Source organism: Mauremys mutica, chromosome 7, assembly GCF_020497125.1.
Source record: "Mauremys mutica isolate MM-2020 ecotype Southern chromosome 7, ASM2049712v1, whole genome shotgun sequence".
Lineage (NCBI taxonomy): Eukaryota > Metazoa > Chordata > Testudines > Geoemydidae > Mauremys > Mauremys mutica.
The window spans coordinates 33,891,024-33,916,900 of record NC_059078.1 but is presented as its reverse complement, the minus strand read 5'-3'; the positions used below and the strand labels follow the sequence as shown (position 1 = coordinate 33,916,900).

General features: G+C 42.0%; 1 protein-coding gene across 3 annotated transcripts in view; it reads right to left on the bottom strand.

Moving 5' to 3' along the window:
- The window catches only part of FAM120A (family with sequence similarity 120A), a 123,836-nt gene that overhangs the window by 71,209 nt on the left and 26,750 nt on the right, over positions 1–25,877 (bottom strand). For all 3 annotated transcript variants that reach the window (XM_045023216.1, XM_045023215.1, XM_045023213.1), the window contains exons 3-7: positions 22,202–22,284; positions 4,834–4,962; positions 4,193–4,289; positions 2,313–2,410; positions 1,741–2,024 (exon numbers count right to left, since the gene is read on the bottom strand). In XM_045023216.1, the coding sequence (XP_044879151.1) occupies positions 1,741–2,024; positions 2,313–2,410; positions 4,193–4,289; positions 4,834–4,962; positions 22,202–22,284 (691 nt within the window). The remainder of the gene's footprint in view (positions 1–1,740; positions 2,025–2,312; positions 2,411–4,192; positions 4,290–4,833; positions 4,963–22,201; positions 22,285–25,877) is intronic.

Here is a 25,877-nt window from a genome sequence, read left to right as displayed (position 1 = left end):
TTCTCTTTTATTAGTGTAGAAAAACATCTTGAATGAAGTTCCAATGTCTGTCAATTTACCAACTAGTTTCCCACTTAAGAGACTGTCTCTAAACATAGTGATACAAGTGATATTGTCTGGATGCCAATTTCTAAATTAATTCAGAATGTACTGCATAAAACAAATTACATTATTGTGAAAAACTAAAAATAATTTCTAGTGTACATATCTTATTAACATAGATGTACCAATTTTATAAGTTGACAATTTTAATTGTGGATAAGTAATTGTACATAGGTCATTAAGCAAAGCAAGCATAATGTGGTCCACAGATCCCCAGTGTGTACCAACTACATCACAAAAAATAAAATTTAGGGTTATTACCATTAATTGCAGACATGCTCAGAATTTACTGCCATGAAGAGATGCATTCACAACTGCATACTAAGCACCACAGATTTGAACGTCTAAAGGCATCTTTAGACTAAGTAGTGTTATGTGCCGTGGTGCATGCACCAGGTCTTCATCTATTTAAGGTTACATGCAGATAGTACCCATAGTACACCGAGATAGTACAGGACAAGAGGGGGAGAGGGATAGCTCAGTGGTTTGAGCATTAGCCTGCTAAACCCAGAGTTGTGAGTTCAATACTTGAGGGGACCATTTAGGGATCTCAAGCAAAAATCTGTCTGGGGATTGGTCCTGCTTTGAGCAGGGGGTTGGACTAGATGACCTCCTGAGGTCCCTTCCAACCCTGATATTCTATGATTCTATGAAATCTTTTGTTGGAAATCAGTAACAAAGACTCCACAACTGTCTTACCAAAATGGACATATGACCTAGTATAGGGGTTCTCAACCTTTTTCTTTCTGAGGCCCCCCCAGCATGCTATAAAACCTCCACAGCCCACCTGTGTCACAACTGATGTTCTGCATATAAAAGCCAGGGCCAGCGTTAGGAGGTAGCAAACAGGGCAATTGTTTGGGCCCCCATGAAACTAAGCTGCTCAGGCTTCAGCCAGGGCTCAGGGCCTTGGGCTTCAGCCCTATGCAGTGGGGCTTCAACTTTCTGCCTTGGCCCCAGTGAGTCTGATGCTGGCCCTGCTTGACGGACCCCCTGAAACCTGCTCGTGGCCCCCTGTTGAGAACCAATGATCTAGTATAAACCTGAACATATGAATTAGTCTGAATTACCTTTTCACTCCAAGCAAGGGGCAAGGCACAATGGTAGGGCAGAACAACGAAGTTTTCAGCGCTACTCTCTGTGCTGTATCTGTTCTGTGGATGAGGGCCATCAGTCACTTTCTAGAATTGTTAATCCTTGCATAAACTCTAAACTTCACTGCATGACTACATTTCCCTAAAGTTATAAAATTGCAAAAACTGTAAGTTGAGTAGGGTTTTATATTTTATCTATTAGAACTCTAATATATAATGCTTTGGGGTGTTTTTCCACTGTGGAGTTGAAGAGAGGAGGTTTTCATTTATCAGGATCTCACAATGCATCATTTTTCTTTTTAGGGAACAATGAAAAAGTGTGGGGTAAAAAAACCTGCCAGTAGTGGGTTTTTTTTGTTTTTTAGAAAAATGGCTAAAGTACACAGATATATTGGCAGCCACAGTGACTCAACAAAGTACAACTTTTCTGTCAGTAACCTTCAAGCCTTCCCTGTACTCACAGGATACTGAAAAAGGTTCTGCTCATGAGTAAGTATTTCAAAATATGTAAAGTGTTACTGAAATGATCTCATCCATTACTTACTTCACAGCACCTCCATTGCCTTCATCATTGTCAGAGGAAGATGATGTAGAAGAGGCAGGAAAATAGGTTGAATCCACATGATTGGGGCTCCCACTCTGAGCTGGGTTTATTGGAGAGGATCGTTCATACAATGGAGTATGTTTTCCTTCATGAGGAATGTTACTGTAGTTGTTCTGCTCAGAAAGACTTTTCCCACCTCCTTCCAAGGTGATGGCTGGCTCCGCGAGATTATATGGGTATGGACCCGGACCTTGGGCTCCACCCTGACTGGACATCTGTGGGGCCTAATACAATTTTTTTTTTTAAACAAAGGTAACAACAAAAAGATTGATGTTATAATATGAATTCTGTTATTTAAATACTTTTTTTTTTAAACGTCTTCAGTTCAGCCTTCCAGACTGCTCACGAGAAATGCTTTCATTGGAGTCTACCAAGTCACTGCAGTTACAAGATGAGATTTATCAATCAACTCTGATTGTGAAAAGCAGGCTAGGTTTTTATCTCCTTATCTAGATTTTCATGAATCTAGCAGACCACATTTCTAATAGTTATTAAGTCAAGAAAATACTTGCCACAGGTTTTGCTTGTAGAGAGGTCTGTGGAATGTTGAGCATCTGAGAAGGAACATACGGTGGCACTATCCCAGGCATCCCAAACTGATTTGGTCTGGCTGTTTAATTAGCAAATGGGGAAAAAGGAGTGGAAATAAAAATGGGAAAACACACAATAGTACTCATTTTATATACGCATCCCCACACATGCAGTCTGGTCAAAGCGCAGTTGTCCAATGTGTGTTTTAAGTAACGAATCTATATGTTAAAAAAAAAAAACCTCACTGAGTTTTACGCTTGACCGTGTTATTTTGTTTATTTATATATTTTGCCCTTAATTTATTTGTTCTTGTTTTATTCCCGTGTGTCTATTTTTACCATTCTAAGCTCATTTCTGCTTTTTTATTATATAATTCTCCAACTCTGTAGTTTGTCAAGTCAATTTTAACTTGTTTTGGTTTCTCTCTATTTTGATTCCATTTCTCTCTCTCATCATTCTGCCTACTTTTATTCTCCAAATCCCATCACATCCAGAACTCAATCCACACAACCCTTCAGTGAAAGTGGCTTGACATTCTCAACATACTGTAGTGGAACTTGAAGTTTTAAGTTTCTAGACACTAACTATAAGAATATTTGCTGTCCAACAAGCATTCAAAAGAGAAAAAAACACTGTCAGCCAGTAGCAGCATGCTGTCTTTGTTAAGAAGGAACAATCTTATTTACATCTTCCTCAGAAAGATGCAAGGTAGTTAGTATACTGTAATACGAAAACTATCTGGAGATCACCTGCTTCCTCTCCTTAGAGCTTCCCTTGCACTCACTACCTTCTCTCCATACCAACCTGGGCTTGCAACCAACCCAACGTGGATTGATTAATTAGGGTTAGCAGAACAGGAAAATCAGTGACAATAACTGTAATTGCGAGTTGAGATGGCACCAACTGACAGACTGAAAAACACTCAGCTATTTTAACCCTAATGCAGGTCTTGGGAGACTTAAAACAGGCTCTGTCTCAGATGAGTTACTGTTCAGGGGCCCAAGAGTGGCGAGAAGTCCAAAAGTAGTGGCAACCCAGAGGGCAGGATGGAGACCACAGTGCCAGGGTGTTAACTGCACAAGGAAGAAGGAATGAAGGTAGATAAATGGGGACAGAGCCAAGTCAGGGTTGCAAGGAAGAGTTGTAGTAGCATGTGACTGCCAATGCCATTCAGCCTGCAGCACCAAGAGATAAAAAAAAATGTACAACATATCTGAGCTCAAGTAAACTTCTGAGTACCTGACTCTGCAACCTTAACATACTTTTAATCTAGCCCTTCATTTATAACAAAGGATATACAGTAAGCTGGGAGGAAACTGTTTTCCAAGTTACTACAATAGTTTGGTCACATTTAGCATTTGCATATTCAAGCTCTGGTGGTAACAGTTAACTTAAACTATGAACTACCACGTCTGTGAAACATGTAATTTCAATGTTTTCATTTCCTCATGTATACAATGGAGGAATCGCTCTCAGAAAAAACTTGGGAGACGCAAGAACTCTGTTTTGTGAAAAAAGTATAGTACACCTATTTTCCTGCTGAAGTTGCTGACCAGTTTTCACTTGTTAATTGTTTAAGTATCCAGATTCCCAACACAGAAATGAATTAGGCACTGTTTAGGATGAAAGACTATTGATGTTGTTGATATAATGGAAACTCAATTTGGGGAATGAGCTCAACCTATCTGTTTACCCTATTTTAAAAGAAATGAAACCACTGCAGTGAATACTGGGTTTTTAAAAGGTAATTTGATAAAAAAAAATAGAGGTAATGAATATAAAGACAACCTCCTCAACATCGCTATATTTTATTTAGGATTATCTCTGTCAGTTTTCTTATAAACAGACTTTTGTTACTTACCTAGGTAATGTGGTGGATGAAATGGCATAGGTTTATTAGTTGCTGAATAATATGCAACTGCTCTCTTAAATCGAGTAACTTTGTCTTCTGTTCTAGACTAAAATAAAAAGTAAAACAGGCTTTGTAAACAAATATACCCATGTGACCTATACATCATGGTATAATATTGTAACATGCTTATCTGTGCTACATCATATAAAAATAAATTTAATATCTATGGATCAACAGACTAACATCTTACTATGGCACGCTGGTTCAGAGAATTATTTTTAATAATCATCATGGTGATTGAGTGGATATAAAATCCACTTTTATTAACAATCACCATAGGAACAAAGCATATTTCAAGCTTAGAAAAGCAAACTTTATAAGAGTGGGCTCATAATGACAATGAACATAAATAAAGTTAAAAGGCAAGGTGGAAAAAATGTAGTGTCATTTCAGTAATCATGTACCCAAACTGTTAAGTGCAGACAAGGAAAGTGTATTTCTTTTCAAAACTGCTGAATACTAAGTTTTGACAATCAAGACATTATATATACACACACACGAAATATAAACTTTATTTGTTTTCAGCAAAGATCCACAACACAATTTTAGCTGAACCAAACCCATGTATTTTTGTGTCAGCCCTACTTTACCTGTGAATGTTGAAAAACATCTTTTGCTATGGCATCCAAATCAGTGGTGTCCTGAATATTGCGGACGTAGTCAGCTACAGCCTTGATCACTACATCACAAGGTGGTAAAACTAACTGGTGTGCACGTACCTATGAAAACACATACTTGTTAACATCCAATAGGCTTAAGTAACTCCAAAAAAGCTCCAAGACATTTCAGCTTTGTAGTTGAGGACTAGTCTGATGGTCCACTATAAATATATAAAACATAATTTCCAAGCTACAGGGTAGATTAAGAGTGTGTGGATTTCGACTTTTCTGCAGATTTTTTTTCACCTTTGTGTTGTAAGGATAACCTTCCAAATTTGTAGTGATACAACAATACTCTTAGGGGGGGTATTAATTGTCCCATACAATTCCATTAAATATTAGCTCTAAAACAATGACAAACATGTAAAATGTCAACAATTGCTAACTATTTTACTGCTTAACATTTTAGAACAAATGCCCAGCTAGTGCACTTTACGCATTATAGTTACATTCATTTGAAAGATCTCTCAAAGGAACGTGGTTTCAAGTCTTTAAAAATGCTCATTTAATTTTGACAAGGTTTGGTACTCAATTTAGGAGTCTAAGAGGGACAAGCAAGAAAAAGCCTGGAGGGGTAGGAAGATCTCCTTGGGTACAGGAACTGAAACACAGAAAGAGAAAAAAAGAGATCTCAGGGGTGTGTATTTCTTGTTAAGACAAGACTGAAATAAATCCGTATTTTATTTCAAGCCGCTCTAAAAAATTTTAATATTTTGCAGGGTTTTTAAAATAAGTTTGCAGAGAGTTTTCCCTGAAATCTTCAGAACGTTTAATCAAATCTGGAGAGAAGAAAAGTCCACAGAATTTGATAAAATTCCCCACTGATTTCAAGTGGTCTTGCTGACTGCCTAAAATATATGGAAAACAGAAATATGACCATTTACTTTTAATTTCTGAAGACTGAATAGATTCTTTTTTTTTTTTTTATATATATTTTTGTTCCCGCTGTGTATACCACAGTGAGCCTCCAATGGTGGCTGGGATCCTGTAAGTGCTACTGTAATACAAATAATCCCAAAAAACGCAATCACCAAAAGTTTAGACTTAGTACACAAATGACTAGATGGGATAAAGGACATTCAATATTCCTAAAGGCAAAGGGAATTTTATTTCTTAATTACAAGGAGTGAAAATTCATGTTACTAGTTCTTAAAAATACAGGTGTGAAGCAAGATATAGCTATTAGTATGACGACTAATTCAGAATTCAAAAAACAAGTTGAAACACTAAATAATAAATTGTGAGCCACCCATTTACCAACTGGTTGATGCGCCTAAGATTGTTCTGAAGAATTCGTCAGGCAATGCTAAGGCCTTGATCCTGTAAAGACTTTGCTCATGTGCTTGACTTCAGGAATGTGTGTGAGGTTCTGCAAGTGTGTGTGGGGGGAGGCTAAGTGATTTATTAGCCCAGTATATTTCAGCAGTCAGTTTCTCTCCTAGAAACTACACATTTACCTTAAAAAAAACCTTAAAAAAAAAACAACCCTCTATTTCTGACAGTAGACAGAGAGAAAATTTTAAAAGCAGCCAGACTCTCATAATCCTTAATATCAAGAGTCCTGTATTGCAATATACCTGGACTATACTCTTCACATGCAGCTTGGTATCACAAACTGGATTCCAGGTGATGGTAAAGACAAAGGATTTTTAATCAAGTTATGTTGTACATAAAAGTGAGTAAAGAGATGTGTTTGGCTGTCTAAAGTTCTCTCTCTCAGGTGCGCGCACATGCAGTCTGAAGGGGAGCACAGGATCTAGTCCAAGAGGCGAGTATAGCTGAACCATTCGGCAATAGCAATCATAATGTACTTCAGTGTAACATCTTTGTACAGTGGAAATACCAAAGAAACCCACCATAGTAGCATTTAACTTCAAAAAGGGGGACACAAAAATGAAGCTAGTTAAACAGAAATTAAAAGGAACAGTCACAAGAGTGACATGCCTGCAAGCTGCCAGGAAACTATTTAAAAACACCACAATAGGGGTGTATACCCCAAACAAAAAAAACCACAGGAAGATGACCAATTTTTTTAAAGGGCTCTAGAGGCGAATTATAGGACTGTAAGAATAACTTCAGTACCAGAAAAACTGGTTGAAACTACAGTAAAGAACAGAATTGTCACACACACAGATGAACATATATTGGGGAAGAGTCAACACGACGTTTGTAAAGAGAAATCATGCCTCACAAATTATTACTATTCTTTGAGGGTGCCAACAAATATATGGACATGGGTGATCCAATGGATATATGTACTAGAACTTTCAGAAAGCCTTCAACAGGGTCCCTGATCAAAGGCTCTTAAGCAAAGTAAGGAGTTATGCGATAAAAGGGAAGGCCCTCTCATGGATCAGCAACTAGTTAAAAGATAGGAAACAAAGGGTAGGGATAAACTGTTGTTTATCACAATGCAAAGTGATAAACAGCAGGGTCCACCAAGCATCTGTATAGGGCCCAATGCTGTTCAACTTGTTCATAAATTGTCTGGAAAAGGCAGTTTACAGTGAGGTGATAAAGTTTGCAGACGAGATTAAATTATACAAGATAGTTAAGCCCAAAGCTGACTGCAAAGAGTTACAAAGGGATTGCAGAAAACTGAGTGACTGAGCAACAAAATGGCAGATGAAATTCAATGTTGAGAAGTGCAAAATACTGCACATTTGAAAGCATAATCCCAACTACGCACACAAAATGATGGGTCTAAATTAGCTGTTGCCACTCAAGGAAGATCTTGGAGCATTGTGGAGAGTTCTCTGAAAACATCTACTCACTATGCAGCAGCAGTCAAAAAAGCTAACAGAATATTAGGAACCATTAGGTAAGGGATAGACAATAAGACAGAAAATATCATAGTGCCACTATATAAATCAACAGTATGCCCACACCTTGAATACTGTGTGCAGTTATGATTGCTCTGTCTCAAAAAAGATACAGACACTCTCCTGGTTATGCAAGACCCAACTTACGCAAATTCGCACTTATGGAAAAAGTTCCATAAGCCAGAAATAGGATTTTCGAGTTGCCGAAGTGTTTGCGTAACATACGGATATACGTTTCCGATTTATGCAAAATTCAAGTTATGCAAGGCTTTCTGGAACGGAACAATTGCATAAGTCGGGAGGGGGGGCATCTGTATTAGAATTAGAACAAAGAATGGCAACAAAAATCATTAGGAATATGGAACAGCTTCCATATGAGGAGAGAATAAAAAGACTGGGACTGTTCATCTTAGAAAAGAGAAGATTATGGTGGGGGGGGAGGATATGATAGAGGTCTCTAAAATCATTAATGGTTTGGAGAAAGCAAATATGGAAGTGTTATTTACCCCTTTCACACAACACACGAACCAGGAGTCACCCAATTAAATGAATAGGCTGCAAGTTTAAAACAAACAGAAGGAAGTACTTCACACAATGCACAGTGTTAACTCATTGCCAGGGATGTTGTGAAGGCCCAAAGTATAATAGGGTTTAAAAGAGAACTGGATAAATTCACGGAGCATAGATCCATCAATGGATATTAGCCAAGATGGTCAGGAACATGACCCCATGCTCTCGACACCTCTAAACCTCTGGCTGTCAGAAGCTCGGACTGAATGACAGGGGATGGATCACTCTGCAATTGCCCTGTTCATTCTCTCTAATGCATCTGGCACTGGCAATTGTTGCAAGACAGGATACTGGGCTAGATGGACCATTCCTCTGACCCAATATGGCTAGTCTTATGTTCTTATAATATACTTTCACACATACATGTGGGAAGCTGACATTGTTCATAGATTAATAGACTTTAAGGCCAGAAGGAACCATCATGTTCATCTAGTCTGACCTCCTGCACATTGTAGGCCACAGATCCTCACCCATCCACTCCTGTAAGAGAACCCTAACTGCTGGCTGAGTTACTGAAAGTCCTCAAATCACGGTTTAAAGACTTCAAGTTACAGAGAATTCACCATTTACACTAGTTGCAACCTGCAAGTGACCCGTGCCCTATGCTGCAGAGGAAGGCAAAAATCTCTCAGGGTCTCTGGCAAAATTCCCTCCCTATCCCAAATATGGCAATCATTTAGACCCTGAGCATTTGGGCAAAACCCACATTGCTGAACCACGCTAGACTAATAAATCACTTTGGCTCCAATTTTGCAAGGATTTATAGAACCATAGAATTTAGATGCTTAAAGTTAAAAACTGGATAGAGAGGAAGGTGCTTTGAATTACCAATTGCCACTATCTCATTTGCAAACTGGTGTGGTTTCTTTCTACTCCATTTAGACAGCTCAATGCAAACACAACTGGCTGCTCTTCCTGCACATTTAGTTGTCCTAATGTATTCTGAAGAACATGATTGGGCACTTGACCAAACAATTCAGAACTGGAGAATCTGTGATCTGTTTTGTAACTGTTTGAATGCCTCCCTATGTCTGTGATCCTAATGCCTGGGAATGTTATTTTCAACCATTCCTTTGAAAAAAATGTGCACGACTCCCATATTCTCTAGCTTTTTGATTTGGTAAGGGACATTTGCTCAACAGATGGTCCCTCGCTTTGAAGTTTGCTACTTGGGTCATAAGGACCATAGATTTGTCTCTGGCCCATGCTGATGGAAGCTCTTCATGGAACTTGCAAAATAGAGTAGGAGACTGCTCCAAGCCTTCTCATCAAAAGAAAAGACGCCCCACTGACTTCAACAGGTACTGGATCAGGCCCACAGGGAATACTGAAATCCAGTTCCATGAGAACTTTGGTTCCAAGAGGTCTGAGAAGCCAAGAGTAGCTTCAGATTGTGCAGCAAAAGATCCTCTCTCTGAATGAAAAAACCAAAGAAGAGATCGTAATATCACCACCCCATATAGCTCCTCTTCCACAATACAGGTCAGTCGCAACTTACGCGCATTTAACATGTGCAATTTCAGCTTTACGCTGTAGGGCCGGAGTCGGGGGTGGCCTCAAGCGGAAGAGGCGTGGCCTCAAGATTTAAAGGTCCTGGGGCACCAGCTGTGGCTGGGAGTCCCAGGGCCTTTAAATCACCCAGGGGGCTCCCAGCAGCAGAGGTGGCTGGTAGCCCCTGGGGCGAACTAAAGGGCCCAAGGCTCCAGCCACCATGGAGCTCCGGGCCCTTTAAATGCCAGCCCCCGCCCGGCTGCCAAAGCTGCGGGCGGGATTTAAAGGGCTCCGCCGCGGCGGGAAGCCCGGTGGAGCCTTTTAAATCCCGCCCACAGCTCCGGCGGCTGGGCCAGGGCGGCATTTAAAGGGCTCCTCCGGGCTCCCTGCCACGGCGGGAAGCCCGGTGGAGCCCTTTAAATCCCTCCCGCTGCTCCGGCGGCCGGGCCGGGGCAGCATTTAAAGGGCTCCTCTGGGCTGCGCAGGGAGCCCGGAGGAGCCCTTTAAATGCCGCCCTGGCCCAGCCACCGAAATTTTAAAGGGCTTGGGGATGTAATTTTGAGTATACGCAGGTTTTCGCTTTACGCACTAACCGCGGAACGGAACCTCCGCGTAAGATAAGACTTGCCTGTATCTAAGGGTAGCAATAATGTCAAGAGTTCAGTGGAAACAGGGCAGAAAGCTTCTGTTGCTCTGTCATACCAAGGGAAAAGTTTCTGGGCTGTATTGGTCTGCTCATCTCCTTTGCATCATTCAGGTGTCACAAAGTGAGAAAACTAGCAAAGCTTCCCAGCTGGTGAGTTCCCTGAGGTAGAGGAGCCACAAACAGGTGTAGAAATTGGATAGTTGGCTACTACATCAACCTTCACAGGCATAAGGGCATGAGTTAAGTAGACTGCACTCTGGAAATTCCCAGGGGCAAGCCCTTGGGAACCTCTGTTCTCACACACACATCTATACACATGTATGTGGGAGAACTTTAGGACAACCAACCTTTGGGGACCAGTGCAAGCTGGTAGAGTTTAGAGCAGCCATTAGTCTACTCTAAAATCTGCCAAGACCCTGGTCAGGAAATCAGGGAGTTATGATCAACTCTGTATTGGTCCCCCCACCTTCACTGCACCTTGCAGAAACTCTGTGTAGCACAGAATGAACTTTCATCTCTGGTTAGGGCTGGGTAATCACCCCTAATGTAGAGTGGAAGATCATCTTCTCTGGCAAAATTACTCTGCTTGGTTCTAGTCTGAGTTCTACCCTTGGAGTCAAAGAGAATCCCTGCCCACCTCCCACCTCCCACCCCTCGCAGCTCCATCTTCAATTCAGCCAAGTCTTGAGGATTAAAATCCTTAAATAATAAACTCATGGTTGTCACTCTCATGGCTTCTGAATAACCCTCCTGGACTAAACAAATGAAATTAGGAGGCAGTTACAACCAGCTAGTCAAATCATATTAATGCTTTCTAATTAAAAAAAAATGGAAGCAAGTTTCACTCCAAACATCCCTACATAGATGTTGTCTCCATTTCAGATTAAACGACAAGGTAACAATTACTAACACACCCATGTCAACATCTGTAGTATTAGGAGTCACTGAACAGTAAATACTACTAATCTTGAAAGGATTTGCCCCAGAATTTTGAACTCCGCCCCCCCCCGCCTTTTTTTTTTTAAGTACCATTACAGCAAAACTAATGCACATTCACCAACCTGTATACACAAACAAAAGGTTGGATGTATCTATAACTTGAATCCCCCTCTATTCTCTGTATTTCATTCTAGTGTAAGCGCAAACATGGTGAAGAGTGGTTAAATATTTGATATACACGAGGATAAACTTGGAACACAAACTGTTCATGGGAGTCTGATGCTGGAATCAGAATGGCACCTCTGCCGACAAAACAGGGATTCAGAAGCATTTGTAGTACATTGATGCCATCTACTGGATACCAGAGGAAAAGCAGTTCTGAACCCAAGAACTAAAAACTGACACCTGAAAAACAGATCTAGTAATAGAACCAATCAAAATGAAAATATGTAACCCTTCTCCAACACCCACAACAAAAACCTGAGAAAAGATTAACCATGTTCTCCAGCTGAGCCCAGTAGAGGCGGGTTGCTGTGATTGGAAAAAGCTACACAAGCTCCCAAGAGCTTTCCCAACATAGTCCACTCCAGACCCAAAAGCAGAACACAAAAAGCTGTGAACCAACCAAAGTTATTGTAGTCCTTTATGGCACCAACTGTACTGATCGCTAAATTGGACACTTTTTATTTTATGCTAACTACTTGAGTTCAGCACATCTGTTGTCCTCATTCTCATGAGAAATGAGGGATACGGAGGAGCATGTTTTAAATTATTTAAATTATTGCTTAAACTGACATCCATTTTTCTGCAATGTTGCCTTACAAATCCATTAGGCTGAGTGAAAGCAAGTGATCCATCTTTAATTCTATATAACTTCCAGAACACAGTAATATTTAATAAACTTCAAGTAGCCAGGTTTGTGAGGAGAGAGGGCACAGAATGTAAGTATACAAGCATCCCGTTCAGACTCCGGAAATATCTAGTTCACAACAGTGGGCATGCTCAGAAGCTTAACACAAGAACCTCAACTGTGTAGTCATTCTGATATGAGTAATTTGTTAACAAGTACTGAGAACTGCAGGACAGTTACTGTACCTCATTAACAGCTCACATGACCATTTTAACTGTCAAAATGAGAGCCCTTTATAAATACATACTGCAAATTTAGAGACGCCTGCAGATATCTGGATTTTATTTTAACAACCATCCAGTCTATGTATGGGGACAGGAAACAGTTACTCATACAGAGTGAATCTAATATTTCAACAGCTTTTAAGAAAGCAATTTGAGAACAAAAATTCAGATCTCTCTCAAAATTAAATATAAATAAAAGCTGTTTCCTGATCTTAGCAAAAAAGATCAAGTTGCTTTGTTATGTACACCAAGAACCTTTTAAACCATCAATGTCATTTTCATTAGAATGTAAATTCTGAAATTTTCTATTTTAAGATAAACTGTAAGACTTCTAAATACAAAGTTTATTAATAAGTACATTTAAAGAATAGACTAGTTGAGAAGTTAGTAAACAGTAGAAGCAAAGAAAAATTAGGGAATGGTCTCAGCAGCAAAAAAATTAAAAATTGTAAGTGGTTTAATACAAACTTATTTTTATGATACTCTCAGCGTGTTTCAAAACAAAGTCATAAGCCTTGAAATCATAATTTACTGAATATTCATCAAGTGGTTTCTTCTCACCCAGATAAGGTCTCCTAAACAGGAGATATAAAGGAAAGAGGTTTTAAATGGAAAATATTTGGGAAGGGTCCTGGTTTCTTTTCCAATTGAAAACATAAAAGTTCACACAAGAACGGCCATACTGGCTCAGAACCAAAGCTCCATCTAGCCTTGTGTTCTGTCTTCCAGCAGTGGCCAATGCCAGGTCCCGTAGCAGGAATGAACAGAACAGTTAATCATCAAGTGATCCATCCCGTCGCCCATTCCCAATTCCTGGCAAAATCCCTGGCCATCCATGGACCTATTCTCCATGAATTTAACTACTGCATATACTCATTCATAAGCTGAATTTTTTTAGTAAAAAAGGGAAGCATCAGAGAAGGGGGTTGGCTTATGAACGAGTTTAGAGAGGGAGAGGTGAGACAGCCCCTCCCCCCAACAGAGGGAGCAAGGAGAGGCAGCACAGCCAGCAGAGCCAGAAGGGAAGAGGCGGGGCCAGAGTCTCTCCGCCCGAAGCAGCTGCAGCTCCGGGGCTGGCAGGTTGTGGCCGCGCCGCCTGGTCTGGCCCGCCGGAGCAGGCTGCAGCCAGGCCAAAGACATCTCTGCCCTGGCCTGCCCCAGGTAAGGTAGGAAGGGATGGGATGGGGAGAGTGTGGGGATCCCGGGCTAGGGGTGGGGTTATGCGGGGGATGGTCACAGGGGTTATTCCCTAGACCCCCAGCTTCTCTCTCCCCTCAAAAAAAAATGTCACCACCAGTTGCTGTCCTGGCCCATCAGGGTAAGGCAGCTTGCGGGCTGGGACACTTTGTTTACTTAGATTTACCTCCGTGCCTGTGGATGCTTGAGTTAAACAAACCGTCTTGGCCCGCCAGCAGCTTATCCTGATGGCCCGGGAGCCAAAGTTTGCCAACCAACCCCTGAATTACAGGGTCGGCTTATGAGTGTGTCATAAAAATTTTCCATTTTTACTTATCCATCGGGGGGGGGGTGTCGGCTTATAAACGAACCAGTTTATGATGGAGTTATTTTTTGAACCCTGTTATAGTCTTGGCCTTCACAACATGGAGGGGAGGGATAGCTCAGTGGTTTGAGCATTGGCCTGCTAAACCCAGGGTTGTGAGTTCAATCCTTGAGGGGGCCATTTGGGGATTTAGTTGGGGATTGGTCCTGCTTTGAGCAGGGAGTTGGACTAGATGATCTCCTGAGGTCCCTTCCAACTCTAATAATCTATGATTTAACATCCTCTGGCAAAGAGTTTCACAGGTTGACTGTGCATCATGTGAAAAAATATTTCCTTTTGTTTGTTTTAAACCTTCTGCCTATTAATTTCATTTGGTGATCCCTAGTTCTTGTGTTATGAGAAGGAGTAAATAATATTTCCTTATTTACTTTCTCCACGCCAGTCATGATTTCATATTCCCCCTTAACTCTTTTCCAAAGAGAAAACTCCCGGTTTTATTAATCTCTCCTCATCTCCTCTTCACATTCCAGATTTGAAGAGAAAAGGAAAGTGCTCTATTGGTACATTTTGGAAAGATTAAGAAGGGCAAGAAAACTAATCCTACATACACATTTTGTCAGAAATTGAGCCAGAATTCATCACCACAAGTCCTGCAGCCATAAGATAAAAATGCATTACATCAGCATAAGATACACTTTATCCAAAAATAGTACCACAATATTTCCAATGTAACTACAGTACTCTGATAATATTGTGGAAGGTAGTGACTTCACACCTGGAGACTTGTAGTTCAGAAGCAGAACTCTAATCCTGGAACAGGTTTAATTTTCATCCTCTATCTGAAATCCATAAAAGTCCACAAAGGAAAGTTTCAGCATTTACTCTGTTGCTGCTGCAGAAGACAGGTATTTAACTTAATTTTATTCTAAAACTGTTGGATGAAAGGAATTCAAACACTACCCAGGACAATGGTACCAGAAAACAATAAAACCACGAGCTAAACCTGAATTTAATGTTAATGGGAATTATTTGTGGTAAATAATGGTATGAAACCAAATAAATGGTCAGAGTAGCTAATATCACATCATATATAATTGATGGAACTACAGCAAAAATTTAGTGTCATGAGAAGTAAGTGCAGAGCAAATAATACTCCACAAAACACAAGGCCCAGGTACAAGATTCTGTGATAAAGAGTAAGCTAATAAGCCATCTTTTGGAGGGGCTGAAAAACCAAAATCCTAATTACTTGTAGTAATTAATGATTCCATTGAACTTTTGTAAGGCTAGGGATGTTAATCTGTGCCTAGGCCTGAATTCATATTCTACCTATTTAAGTCCTCATATCGTTTCAACTGGATTCAGAAGTCTTCACCTCCTGAACTACTGTTCAGTGTTCATGTGTTATGTTTCACTACAGCAGGGGTCAGCAACCTTTCAGAAGTGGTGTGACAAGTCTTCATTTATTCACTGTAATTTAAGGTTTTGCGTGCCAGTAATACATTTTAACATAGAAAGAGACCTTCTAAAAATAAGTCTAATATATAACTAAACTATTGTTGTATGTAAAGTAAATAAGGTTTTTAAAATGTTTAAGAAGCTTCATTTAAAATTAAATTAAAATGCAGAGTCTCCTGGACTGGTGGCCAGGACCCAGCCAGTGTGAGTGCCACTGAAAATCAGCTCGAGTGCCGCCTTCGGCACGCATGCCATAGGTTGCCTACCCCTGCACTACAGCAATCCATTTGAATGGCAGGTGAGCAATGTATAGCCACTTTACTTTTTAAGCCTAAAAATAAAAATTCTTTGCTTGTGTTTACAACCAAATGGGTCCCAGAACATGTTCTAGGTACATGCTGAGCACCCATGAAGCACATGTATGCTACCTCTACCTCATGTCTTCAGCACCACTCTCTAACGGTACACTTATACTGCAGGGACTATACAGCTAGGACAGCATAACCTCATAGCGCAGATACAGCCCACACCAATTAAAGGGTTTTGTCCATCCACGTATGAGCTCCACCACCCAAAGTGACAGTAGCTATGTTGACGGAATTATTCTCCTGTGGACCTAGCTGCAGCTACACTGGGGTTTAGGTCAGCATAGCTACATTGCTCAAGGGCGTGGAGTTTTCACACCCATCACTGATGTAACTATGGGCTTGTCTACACTACCGTGCGGGGTCAATCTAAGATACGCAACTTCAGCTACTTGAATAGCATAGCTGAAGTCGACATACTTAGATCTGCTTACCGCAGTGTCTTCACTGCAGTAAGTCGACAGCTGATGCTCTCCCATTGACTCCGGTTGCGCTCCTTGTTCTGGTGGAGTACCGGAGTCGACGGGAGAGCACTCAGCAGTCGATTTATCGCATCTATACTAGATGCGATAAATCGACCCCGGCTGGATCGATCGTTACCCGCCAATCCAGTGGGTTGTGTAGACAAGCCCTATATCAGCCTAAAATTTAAGTGTAGACCAGGCCTAACTGACAGGAAGTTTACTCAGCCTGATTTCAGAGGTGAGAATAAGTGTCCTTTTCCTGAAGAGAAGGAAAAGGAGTGAGAAGAACATCTTTTCCAGCAGTAGAAAATGAGATGGGGAAAGTAAAGAAATGAAGATCTCCCTCCAGTAGCAGAAAGAAAACCCCTGCGAGAATCTATGGGGCGGGAGGAAGACGGAGAAAGAAGAGAGGGGGAAAAAACATTTCTACCGGAGAGAACTCTAAGAAGTTGTATGGAAAGCAATGCATGAGAAAGATCTCGTCATGTTGATAAAAAAAGAACTATGAGATGGAAGCAGAAAGGCAGATTAAGATGACAGTGTCCTTTTTAAAAGCCTTTAAAGTAAAGTGTTCCACTGGGGGCGGTGAGGGGGTAAGAGTGCATTACATCCCTCAGCAGCAATCTTGTCGTTGCTCCAAGGTAAAATGAGAAGGTAAACAAAAGCACCCAAAGTACAAAAACAGTGAGGTATTCATATGGAATTTAAAAGGTATTTAAATATGATACAAAGAAAATATTTCCCCAAACATATGATATATAATTTACCTATGGAACTCACTGACACAAGATACCAAGACAAAAAACTTAGAAGGTTTAAAAAAAAAATTAGACACTGATACAAATCAGGAGAATGTCTAGTTATATTTGATTTTTTCCCTTAAGGGAAATAAACCCACATGTTTCAGTGCCTAAGCCAAACTCAAACTTACAGTTTATAAAATAAATTTCTCCTGTGCTTGGTTATTCCACATGCATGTGCTACTTGCCACTGTCAGAAATAGGATAAGAACACTGTTCTGATCAGACGTGGCAATATCCATGTTCCCAATCAAACAGGATAGGTCCATCAATGGCTATTAGCCAGGATGGGCAGGAATGGTGTCGCTAGCCTCTGTTTGCCAGAAGATGGGAATGAGCAACAGGGGATGGATCACTTAATGATTACCTGTTCTGTTCATTCCCTCTGGGGCACCTGGCATTGGCCACTGTCAGAAGACTGGATACTGGGCTAGATGGACCTTTGCTCAGATTAGGGTTAACGGAATTAAGATGCAAGACACATGGGCCTTAGTTTTCATGCATCTTCAACCTTTCCTGTCATCAAAGGGTGCAGTCAGAAATAGTCTACTTTGTCAGCTCTTTGTCATTTAGATTTTTAGACCACAAATAACCTCTGAGAGGCCTTAATCCTAGCTCGTTGGAACCTGTCTGAAATTGAATCTACCAATCTTGGAGGCTGGAAGTGCACAACACCCATGGGATCAGCTTTCTGAAGAGATGATGACCAATTTACAGGATGATATGGAATACGTCAACCAAGGAAGAGGAGTTAGGATTCCATGGAGATCAGGCTGTTTAAGAGAGGTTCTTTTTACTCTAATTGAACAGCTGACCTGGACCCTTAAATATGGAGATCTTGGAGAACGAAAAGGAGCTTTTAAGGACATGGCTAAACATCCTGGACATGCTAAACCACAGGAGCCTTAGCAGCTCAATGCCCTGGTGTAGGACTCTTTTTTTTAATCGTCGTTATTCCAAAAGAGAGTCCAACATCTCCAGGTAGATGAGACCACTCTCAAAATAGATTTCCAATGATCCATAAAGACTCAAATGGACTGTAAAGCAGGGATTATGCTCAGCTGTTTATTCAGCCTAAATGACTATGGCTCTATTAAGGTAGATACGGAAACTGTCATCAGGGAATACTTTTCATTTAGATTTCTTTTAGGTTAGGATATAACGTTGGTAATCAGTCTCTCTGCCTACCAAGCCCACACACACTGTGGCTGCACACACTCTGGTGAGCTGATCTCTAGAATTGCCTTAGCTGGAGGACAATATACGTCCGATTAGGATGGCAGATCTAGTGTGGCTTTGCCAGATCCTCCCCCTGGGGCCAATCCCTTCAGAAGCAAAGTAACAATGGGGCTAGGTTCTAGGACTACATTCCTTACAGACCTACAAGGAAACTGCCATTCACTGGTGCCAAATTCTCCTGGATTGCCCAGTCCAGCTCATTCCAGGGCAAAAAGATCAGTCCAGTGGAGGAAAAGGTGCCAATTCCCCTAGCCCCAACTCTACATGAAGAGCTGTGAACTATATGCTCTATCCTCTAATCAGGTGATCATTCCAGGCTTTTGCACAAAAAGGGCCCTTATTATGACTGATCACTGGGTGCTACAAATATTTCTCAGGTACTCAGTAGTCTTTGCATAGATAAGAGCTCTTTTCTTCTCTATTTCCCCTGAAAGGTCCGTTCAAAAAGAAGTCTGTACCCAGTATATGATAGATTACTCGATTTTAAAAAATGTAGTAGTATGATTCCATCCTTCTTAGGCAGGCATTGTGGCTGAACTCTCTCACTCTCACTGTGTCTAGTGCAGGGGTTGGCAACCTTTCAGAAGTGGTGTGCCGAGTCTTCATTTATTCATTCTAATTTAAGGTTTCGCATGCCAGTAATACATTTTAACGTTTTTAGACGGTCTCTTTCTCTAAGTCTATAATATATAACTAAACTATTGTTGTATGTAAAGTAAATAAGTTTTTTAAAATGTTTAAGAAGCTTCTTTTAAAATTAAATTAAAATGCAGAGCCTCCCTGACCAGTGGCCAGGACCCGGGCAGCGTGAGTGCCGCTGAAATTCAGCTCGCGTGCCGCCTTCAGCACACATGCCATAGGTTGCCTACCCCTGGTCTAGTGGTTCCTGCTCCTTCTCAAGCTAACATCAGTTTCCTGCTCTAAGTGCCATTCAGGAAGTCGTTACTCTTTAATGATTAGAAGGATGTTTAATCTCATTCATTCCAAACATGATTACTTATCTGTAGCACTGAAAGTGTGCCAGGCACTTTACAAAACACAAACAGCCAAAGGCCTTGCCCTGAAGGGCTTATGCTCTAAACAGTTCCTTTGTGGCAGCAATAGCAGTTCAGATCTCTTCCCTTTAACCTAACCACAACATTCCACACCTTTTCCAAAGGGAAGGTGGTTCTTGCTGTGGCCCTCTGCAGGGCAAGGCTTTTTGTCCACTTGTCTCTAGCTGACTAAATCAGGGCAAAGTCAGAACAGCAAGGTTCAAACCTTCTCGAAGTGAACAGCTAGCAATAGAGCCAACAGACGTTCTCTTTTCTGAGAATTTTACTGCTTGGAGTTTTGATTCTTCTCCCTCACCTCCACAAATTATTGCTCAAGACGCTTCTAACTGAGTTGGTTCGGCCAGTTAACCCTTTGAAAAAGGGCAAAAAGGTTATTCTACTTTTGCTTTTCCCCACCTCACCCTGCTAATTCTTGGGCACACTGGAGAAAGTACCATTATTAAATGTTATCCAACAGCACTGGTGGTTGTTTTGCCTCCATTCCATGCTTCCGAGCGGGCTGATAAGTAAAGCTTCATTCTTTATAGCACTATTACTTTGCTACTGCATAATAAAAAGGGCAGAGAATGTCACAAAGAAAACAACTCAAGGGACCCTAATTTATCAAGTTTCTGTTTTTCTTGATAAAAAACCCAGTCCTAGTTTTCTGAAGTGCTGAGGAACTCCAACTTAAGTCAAAGGAAGTAAAGGTAACCAGCACCTTAAAAACAAAAACAAAAAAACCCACACTGTCTTTACACTGTTAAAATGACAGGAAATTTTCTAAATCCCAAATTTTCATGAGAGGGAATGAAAGGTCCCTGGCTTCTTGCAGCTATAGGGGGTGCCCAATAAAAATTCATAATGGCCATAAACTGATACAAAAAACACAACAAAAAACCCCATGCTGAGCTCCCAAGCTGAATCCAGGTCTAGTGACCTGGTTTGGAATCACAGCACCATCCCACTTCCAGCATCTGAATGAGAGACCAGGCTTTTCACCAAGGTCATTGCTCCAAGACCTAGACAGTGCCTAACCCCTCTTCCCACTCATCTTATTAAATCTATGGCTTGTAAATGTGCGTGGCAGGGTTGGTTGGTTTGTTTTTGTAGTGTCTGGAAAAAATATAAATGTTGTGTTTTGTTTTTGCCACATCTGCAGTTAACCAAAAACCCACTACTCCCAGAGTTGCAATGACATCACTGATGCTACTATGTCAAATGGAACTAAAGATGTTAAGTCATGTTAAGTTAGTTCTCTTGGAAACTCAAGAAGGCAATATCTGTCAAACGGAAAAGCAAAAAAGCAGTTGAGAGAAAACGAAGAGTAAAAAAAAAAAAACTTTTTTGGAAGTATCTGACTGGAGTCTTAAATAAAGAGTAAAGTGAATTTAAAAGCAAACAAGGCAGAATACATCTTAATTAAAATGATTTTGTTTTCATAATAACCAAGTAAAATTTAGCATATATTTGGCAATTATCTTATGGAACATGACTGTGGTCATATTGTTCAAAGCCATATTCTGAATTGGCTATTTTGACTGTGAGTAATGTTACACCTGTAAATCAGCTCCCACGGGTAGATATCTGGGCTCTCAAACAAAAAGGAAAATCCCTATGCCTTTTTAAATAACAAAACAAAGATGGATTTATACAACTCTAAGGATTTCTCTTCCACTAAACTAACTACTGATTCCACTTTTTTCCATTCCGTGACTTCATCACAGAATGATCCTTTCATGGATCAATAACCCTCCCCCCAACAAAAGAGATGGAGAAAAGCTTTGTGGGTCTCTGATGGTTTCCCAACAATGGTTTAAGAACGAGTGGACTAAAAGATTATTCTGAAGAGACAGGAGTCCCTCTCTTCCTCCCCTAATTTTTCAGATTAATAACTGAATTGGGAGCCTTAAATCTGTCTCCAAATTTAAATTTCTAAATTAAGCTTTAGCTTGAAAAATGCTTCACCATTTCCACATTTAGCTGAGATGGCAGAGAAAATTACTGTTTCCATTACAAATGCCACTGCTACCTCTCTTGCAGTGGCATGTCAAAGTATTACTTTGGTCACCCAGCCCCAGTTTTCAAGAGACAGTAAAGCAACTTTTTTTTGTGTGATTTTTTTTAATTGCTTTTCATTAAAAGTTGCCTGACATTTTTTTCAGGCTATACTTGACACAAAAAAAGCAAGGCAATTTTTAACTTAAAATGTAGGTCAGAAAGTTGAGTGCTTAAGCTGTACAGTTCAGGACAGGGGGAAAGTTAAGTAAATTGGAGTAAAGAGGAGAAAAGAGTGACAGTTCTGAACTACTGCCATCATTCCATCTCCCAGTGAACCCAGCTGCCCTATCAGCAGCAGTTTTTGGCTTATTACTACTTTTAACTCTCAGCAGAAAAAGGTTCTTAAGTTAGTATTTAACAGAAAGTAAGAATTAAACTGGTCACTGAGCCATGAATTGCTACAGACAGGACAGCCAAACTCATGGGAAATCAGAGGAATTAGATGTCCAAAGTAATTTTAAAAGGTTTTTAAAATGACATACAAAATTTTAAATATATTTTATTACAGATAAGGGGCCAATTTTAGCATTGAGGTAAATGACAGTGGAAGTAGGTCATTAAAAGTTGTGCAGACTGAAGTACCATACCTTGCACCCAACTGTCATTAGAAAGCTATTGGTGTATTTCTGAGGAGTTGAAGGTGCCTAGTCTTCATTATTGTACCTCAAAAAGCACCTAAGTTGTGAATCAGCTGCCTATGAAGCACATACTGCTGTGGTTTGTTGCTATAATGGACTATAATGTTTAACTGCTAAAAATCAGATTAGGTTTGTACCTTAAGTGAGGCTAGTGGATGTTCTGGACCAAGTAAACTCCAATGAAAGGAAGCCAAATCTTCATCAGGAAGAATGTGATTACCTAGAATATACAACATGCAGAACTTTTAAAAAAAGTACACCTTTAAAAATCAAACACTTTGTATAAACTGATTCTGCAGCAAAACTGATTGATGCAGCAAAGCAGATTTGCAGTTAAACCCAAATACATATAGGTTTATCCTAGGGGGTAGGGGAGGAATTAAGTTTGTAAACAAATCTATTATTTCATAAAGCCTAATTAAAAAATGGTTACCTACCTTTCGTAACTGTTGTTCTTTGAGATGTGTTGCTTATGTCGATTTCATTCTAGGTGGGCACGCACGCACGTGCGCGGTCAGAGATTTTTGCCTTAGCAGAATCCCTAAGGCCAGTTATGGCGCCCCCTTGAGTGCCATGCTCATGCAGCGGTATTATCAGGCGCCGCTGGCCCTACGCCCTCTCACTCAGTTCCTTCTTACCAGCAACAGAGGGGTAGGAGGGCAGGTAATGGAATAGACATGAGCAACACATCTCGAAGAACAACAGTCACAAAAGGTAGGTAACTCCTTCGAGTGCTTGCTCATATCGATTCCATTCTAGGTGACTCATAAGCAGCATCAATGGAGGTGGGCTCAGAGTTCACTGTCTTGCAGCTTACAGCACTGCTCTGCCAAAGCCAGCATCATCTCGAACCTGTTGGGTAAGCACATAATCAGACGAGAACACATGGACAGACGACCAGATCTCTTGGATTGGTACCTGTGCCAGGAAGGCTGCTGACGACGCTTGTACCCTACTCAAGTGTGCTGTCACGATCGCTGGCAGAGATGCTCTCACCAGCTTACAGCAGTAGCAGATGCAGGCTGTGATCCAGGACGAAATCCTCTGAGCAGACACTGGGCGACCTTTCATTCTGTCTGCCACTACAATGAACAGCATTGACTTATGGAATGGCTTTGTTCTATCTGCGTAGAAGGCCAGCACTCTCCTGATGTCCAGGGTGTGTAGCCTGCGCTCCTCATCTGACGCGTGAGGCTTTGGAAAGAAGATGGGTAAGTATATGTCCTGGCCTGTATGAAATTGGGAAACGACCTTGGGCAGAAACACTGGGTGCAGTCGCAGCTGGACCTTATCTTTGTAGAAGACCGTATAGGGCAGCTCCGAAGTAAGTGCCCTAATCTCGGACACCCTGTGGGACAACATCATCATGACCAGGAATAAAACCTTCCAAGAGAGAAGCAGGAGAGAGCAAGCTCAAGAGAGGCCCGATGAGCCTTGACAGCATGACATTCAGGTCCCCAGAGGGGACAGGATCCTGGATGCGTGGGTAGAGACGCCCCAGACCTTTCAAAAACCTTTGTAATCAGGTTGCTGTCATGTCATGAGCGAAGATCAACCTGCCAGAACTGGAGCCGTGCGGAGGAGCACCAGGCGGTTGTGGTGGGGCTGACTGAGGCGGCACCATGAGCAAAGCACACCTGCCTGAGCTGAAGAAATTCATGGACAAGAAGCTTTCACTGAAGTTAAATGGTGGCCGACATGTCCAAGGGATATTGCGAGCCCCATAAGTTAAAATTGTATCTGCCCAAGAGGGCCTGATGGTTTGCCACCCAGAATTGCGGGCTGGCTGTTGAATAACTTTTTGTCACAAAAAGGTCCAGCCTCTATTTTTGGGAGCTGAACGAGGGAGGGATAGATCAATGGTTTGAGCATGGGCCTGCTAAACCCAGGGTTGTGAGTTCAATCGTTGAGGGGGTCACTTAGGGATTTGGGGCAAAAATCAGTACTTGGGCCTGCTAGTGAAGGCAGGGGGCTGGACTCGATGACTCACAGACTCAGACTTTAAGGTCAGAAGGGACCATTATGATCATCTAGTCTGATCTCCTTTCAAGGTCCCTTCCAGTTCTAGGACATAGGATATCTCCATTATTTTTAGTGTGCCCCTGCTTTTCATTGGCTACCGAGACAACAAGTGAGCCCAAAGGTGAGGCAATATAAAGGTACTCAAACTCTTTGGCCGGGACAAAGTACCTCTTTTCGGCCCTTTTGGAGGTGGGAGGGATGGACAATGGGGTTTGCCAGAGGGCCTTGGCAATTTTCAGGACCCCATCGTGCACTGGTAGTGCAACACATGCCAGGGTAAAGGCTGAGAGGACACTGAACAAAATGTCCACCTGCTCGGCCATCTCCTCCACCTGTAGGCCCAAATTCTTGGCCACCCGTCGAAGCAGAGCCTGGTTTTCCTTAAATTCATCTGGGAGGCTGATCCTCAAGGGTCCCGTGACCGCCTCGTCTGGGGATGGGGATGAGGATGACAACTGTACCACCGGTGGAGGCTCAAGTGCATCATCCCCAATGGGGAAGGGGGATTTTGGGGTGGGTGCTGTCTCCACTACCCTGACCTCTGAGCGGGTCTCATGCACCAAGCCCGGTGCAGTCAGTGCTGCCAGTTGTTGCTCCAAGCAGATGAGTGGTGTAAAGGGGGCATCGTCATTACCAGCATGCCCCACGCACTCCAATAAGGCCACTGGCCGTGCTGCCAAGGCAGCACTGTAAACGTTGACACGGCCTCAGGTGCCCATTCACACCGATGAGATCTTGGCGAAGGGCTGAACTGCCCTTCTGTGCTAGAGGAATCCCCTTCCGGTGACTATGGTGGAGCCATCGACCCCTGTGTCTGCCTGCTGTCCGTCGCCACCAGGAGACCAGTATTTGGAGTGAGGATTGGTGTCAGTATCGAGGGGACCAATGCTGGGTGGACTGTGGCGAGCCCCAGAGGATCTGGTCTGCAACACCAGAGATTTGCAGTGCAGAGATTGAGAGCACTGCCTTGTCTTGGGGAATCGGTGGGGCTCCACTGCCCCCAAAGGGGTCGTAGCAGCTGGCTTGCCCTCATAGGGAGCCTTTGCTACTTCTTGCAGCACATGTGGTGCCAGCGGAAGTTTCTGCTCTCTCAGTGCCGGGGGAGCTTGGGAAGGCATCGATGCCATCAGAAGTTTGGGTCCCCTTCTGCTCCTGGGAGTCAGTGGTGGATCCTTGAAGGGGCAAAGGGTGACAGAACTGAATCCTTTGCCCGATGCCCCAGGGCCTTTCTTGCCTGGTGCTGGGGAGCCGTGCTTCTTCATTTTCTTTCTGGGCACTGGTGGTGGGGAGCGGTGCCGGGGGTGTGCTGTGCACCTAGGCCGAAGTACTAGGAGAGTCTTGGTGGGATGCCTCGGAAGCCTGACAAAGGGCAGCCCCCATAAAGAGAGCCCGCAAACGAACATCCTGCTCTCTCTCAGTCCTGAGTCGAAAATTTTTTTAAATACAACTTTTGTCCTTCCCATGTGATTCCCCCAAGCGTCAGGCAGCTGCTGTGGGGGGTCACTTACAGGCATAAGCCTGTTACAGTCCTCGGAGGGCTTAAACTCTGGAGACCAAGGCATGGCCCGCCTGGGACAAAGTCCTTGCTGGGATTCTAACTTCTAACTACACTTAACTACTTAACACTAACTACTATTTACAAGGCCCTAAGGCTCAAAGTCAGAAGAGAGGAAACCTCTAGCCCTTCCTATGCAAGGAAAGGTGCTCCGACTAACCATCACAGGTAGTAAGAAGGAACTGAGAGGGCGTAGGCCCGGCAATGCCTGATATGCCGACACTTAAGCACGGAAC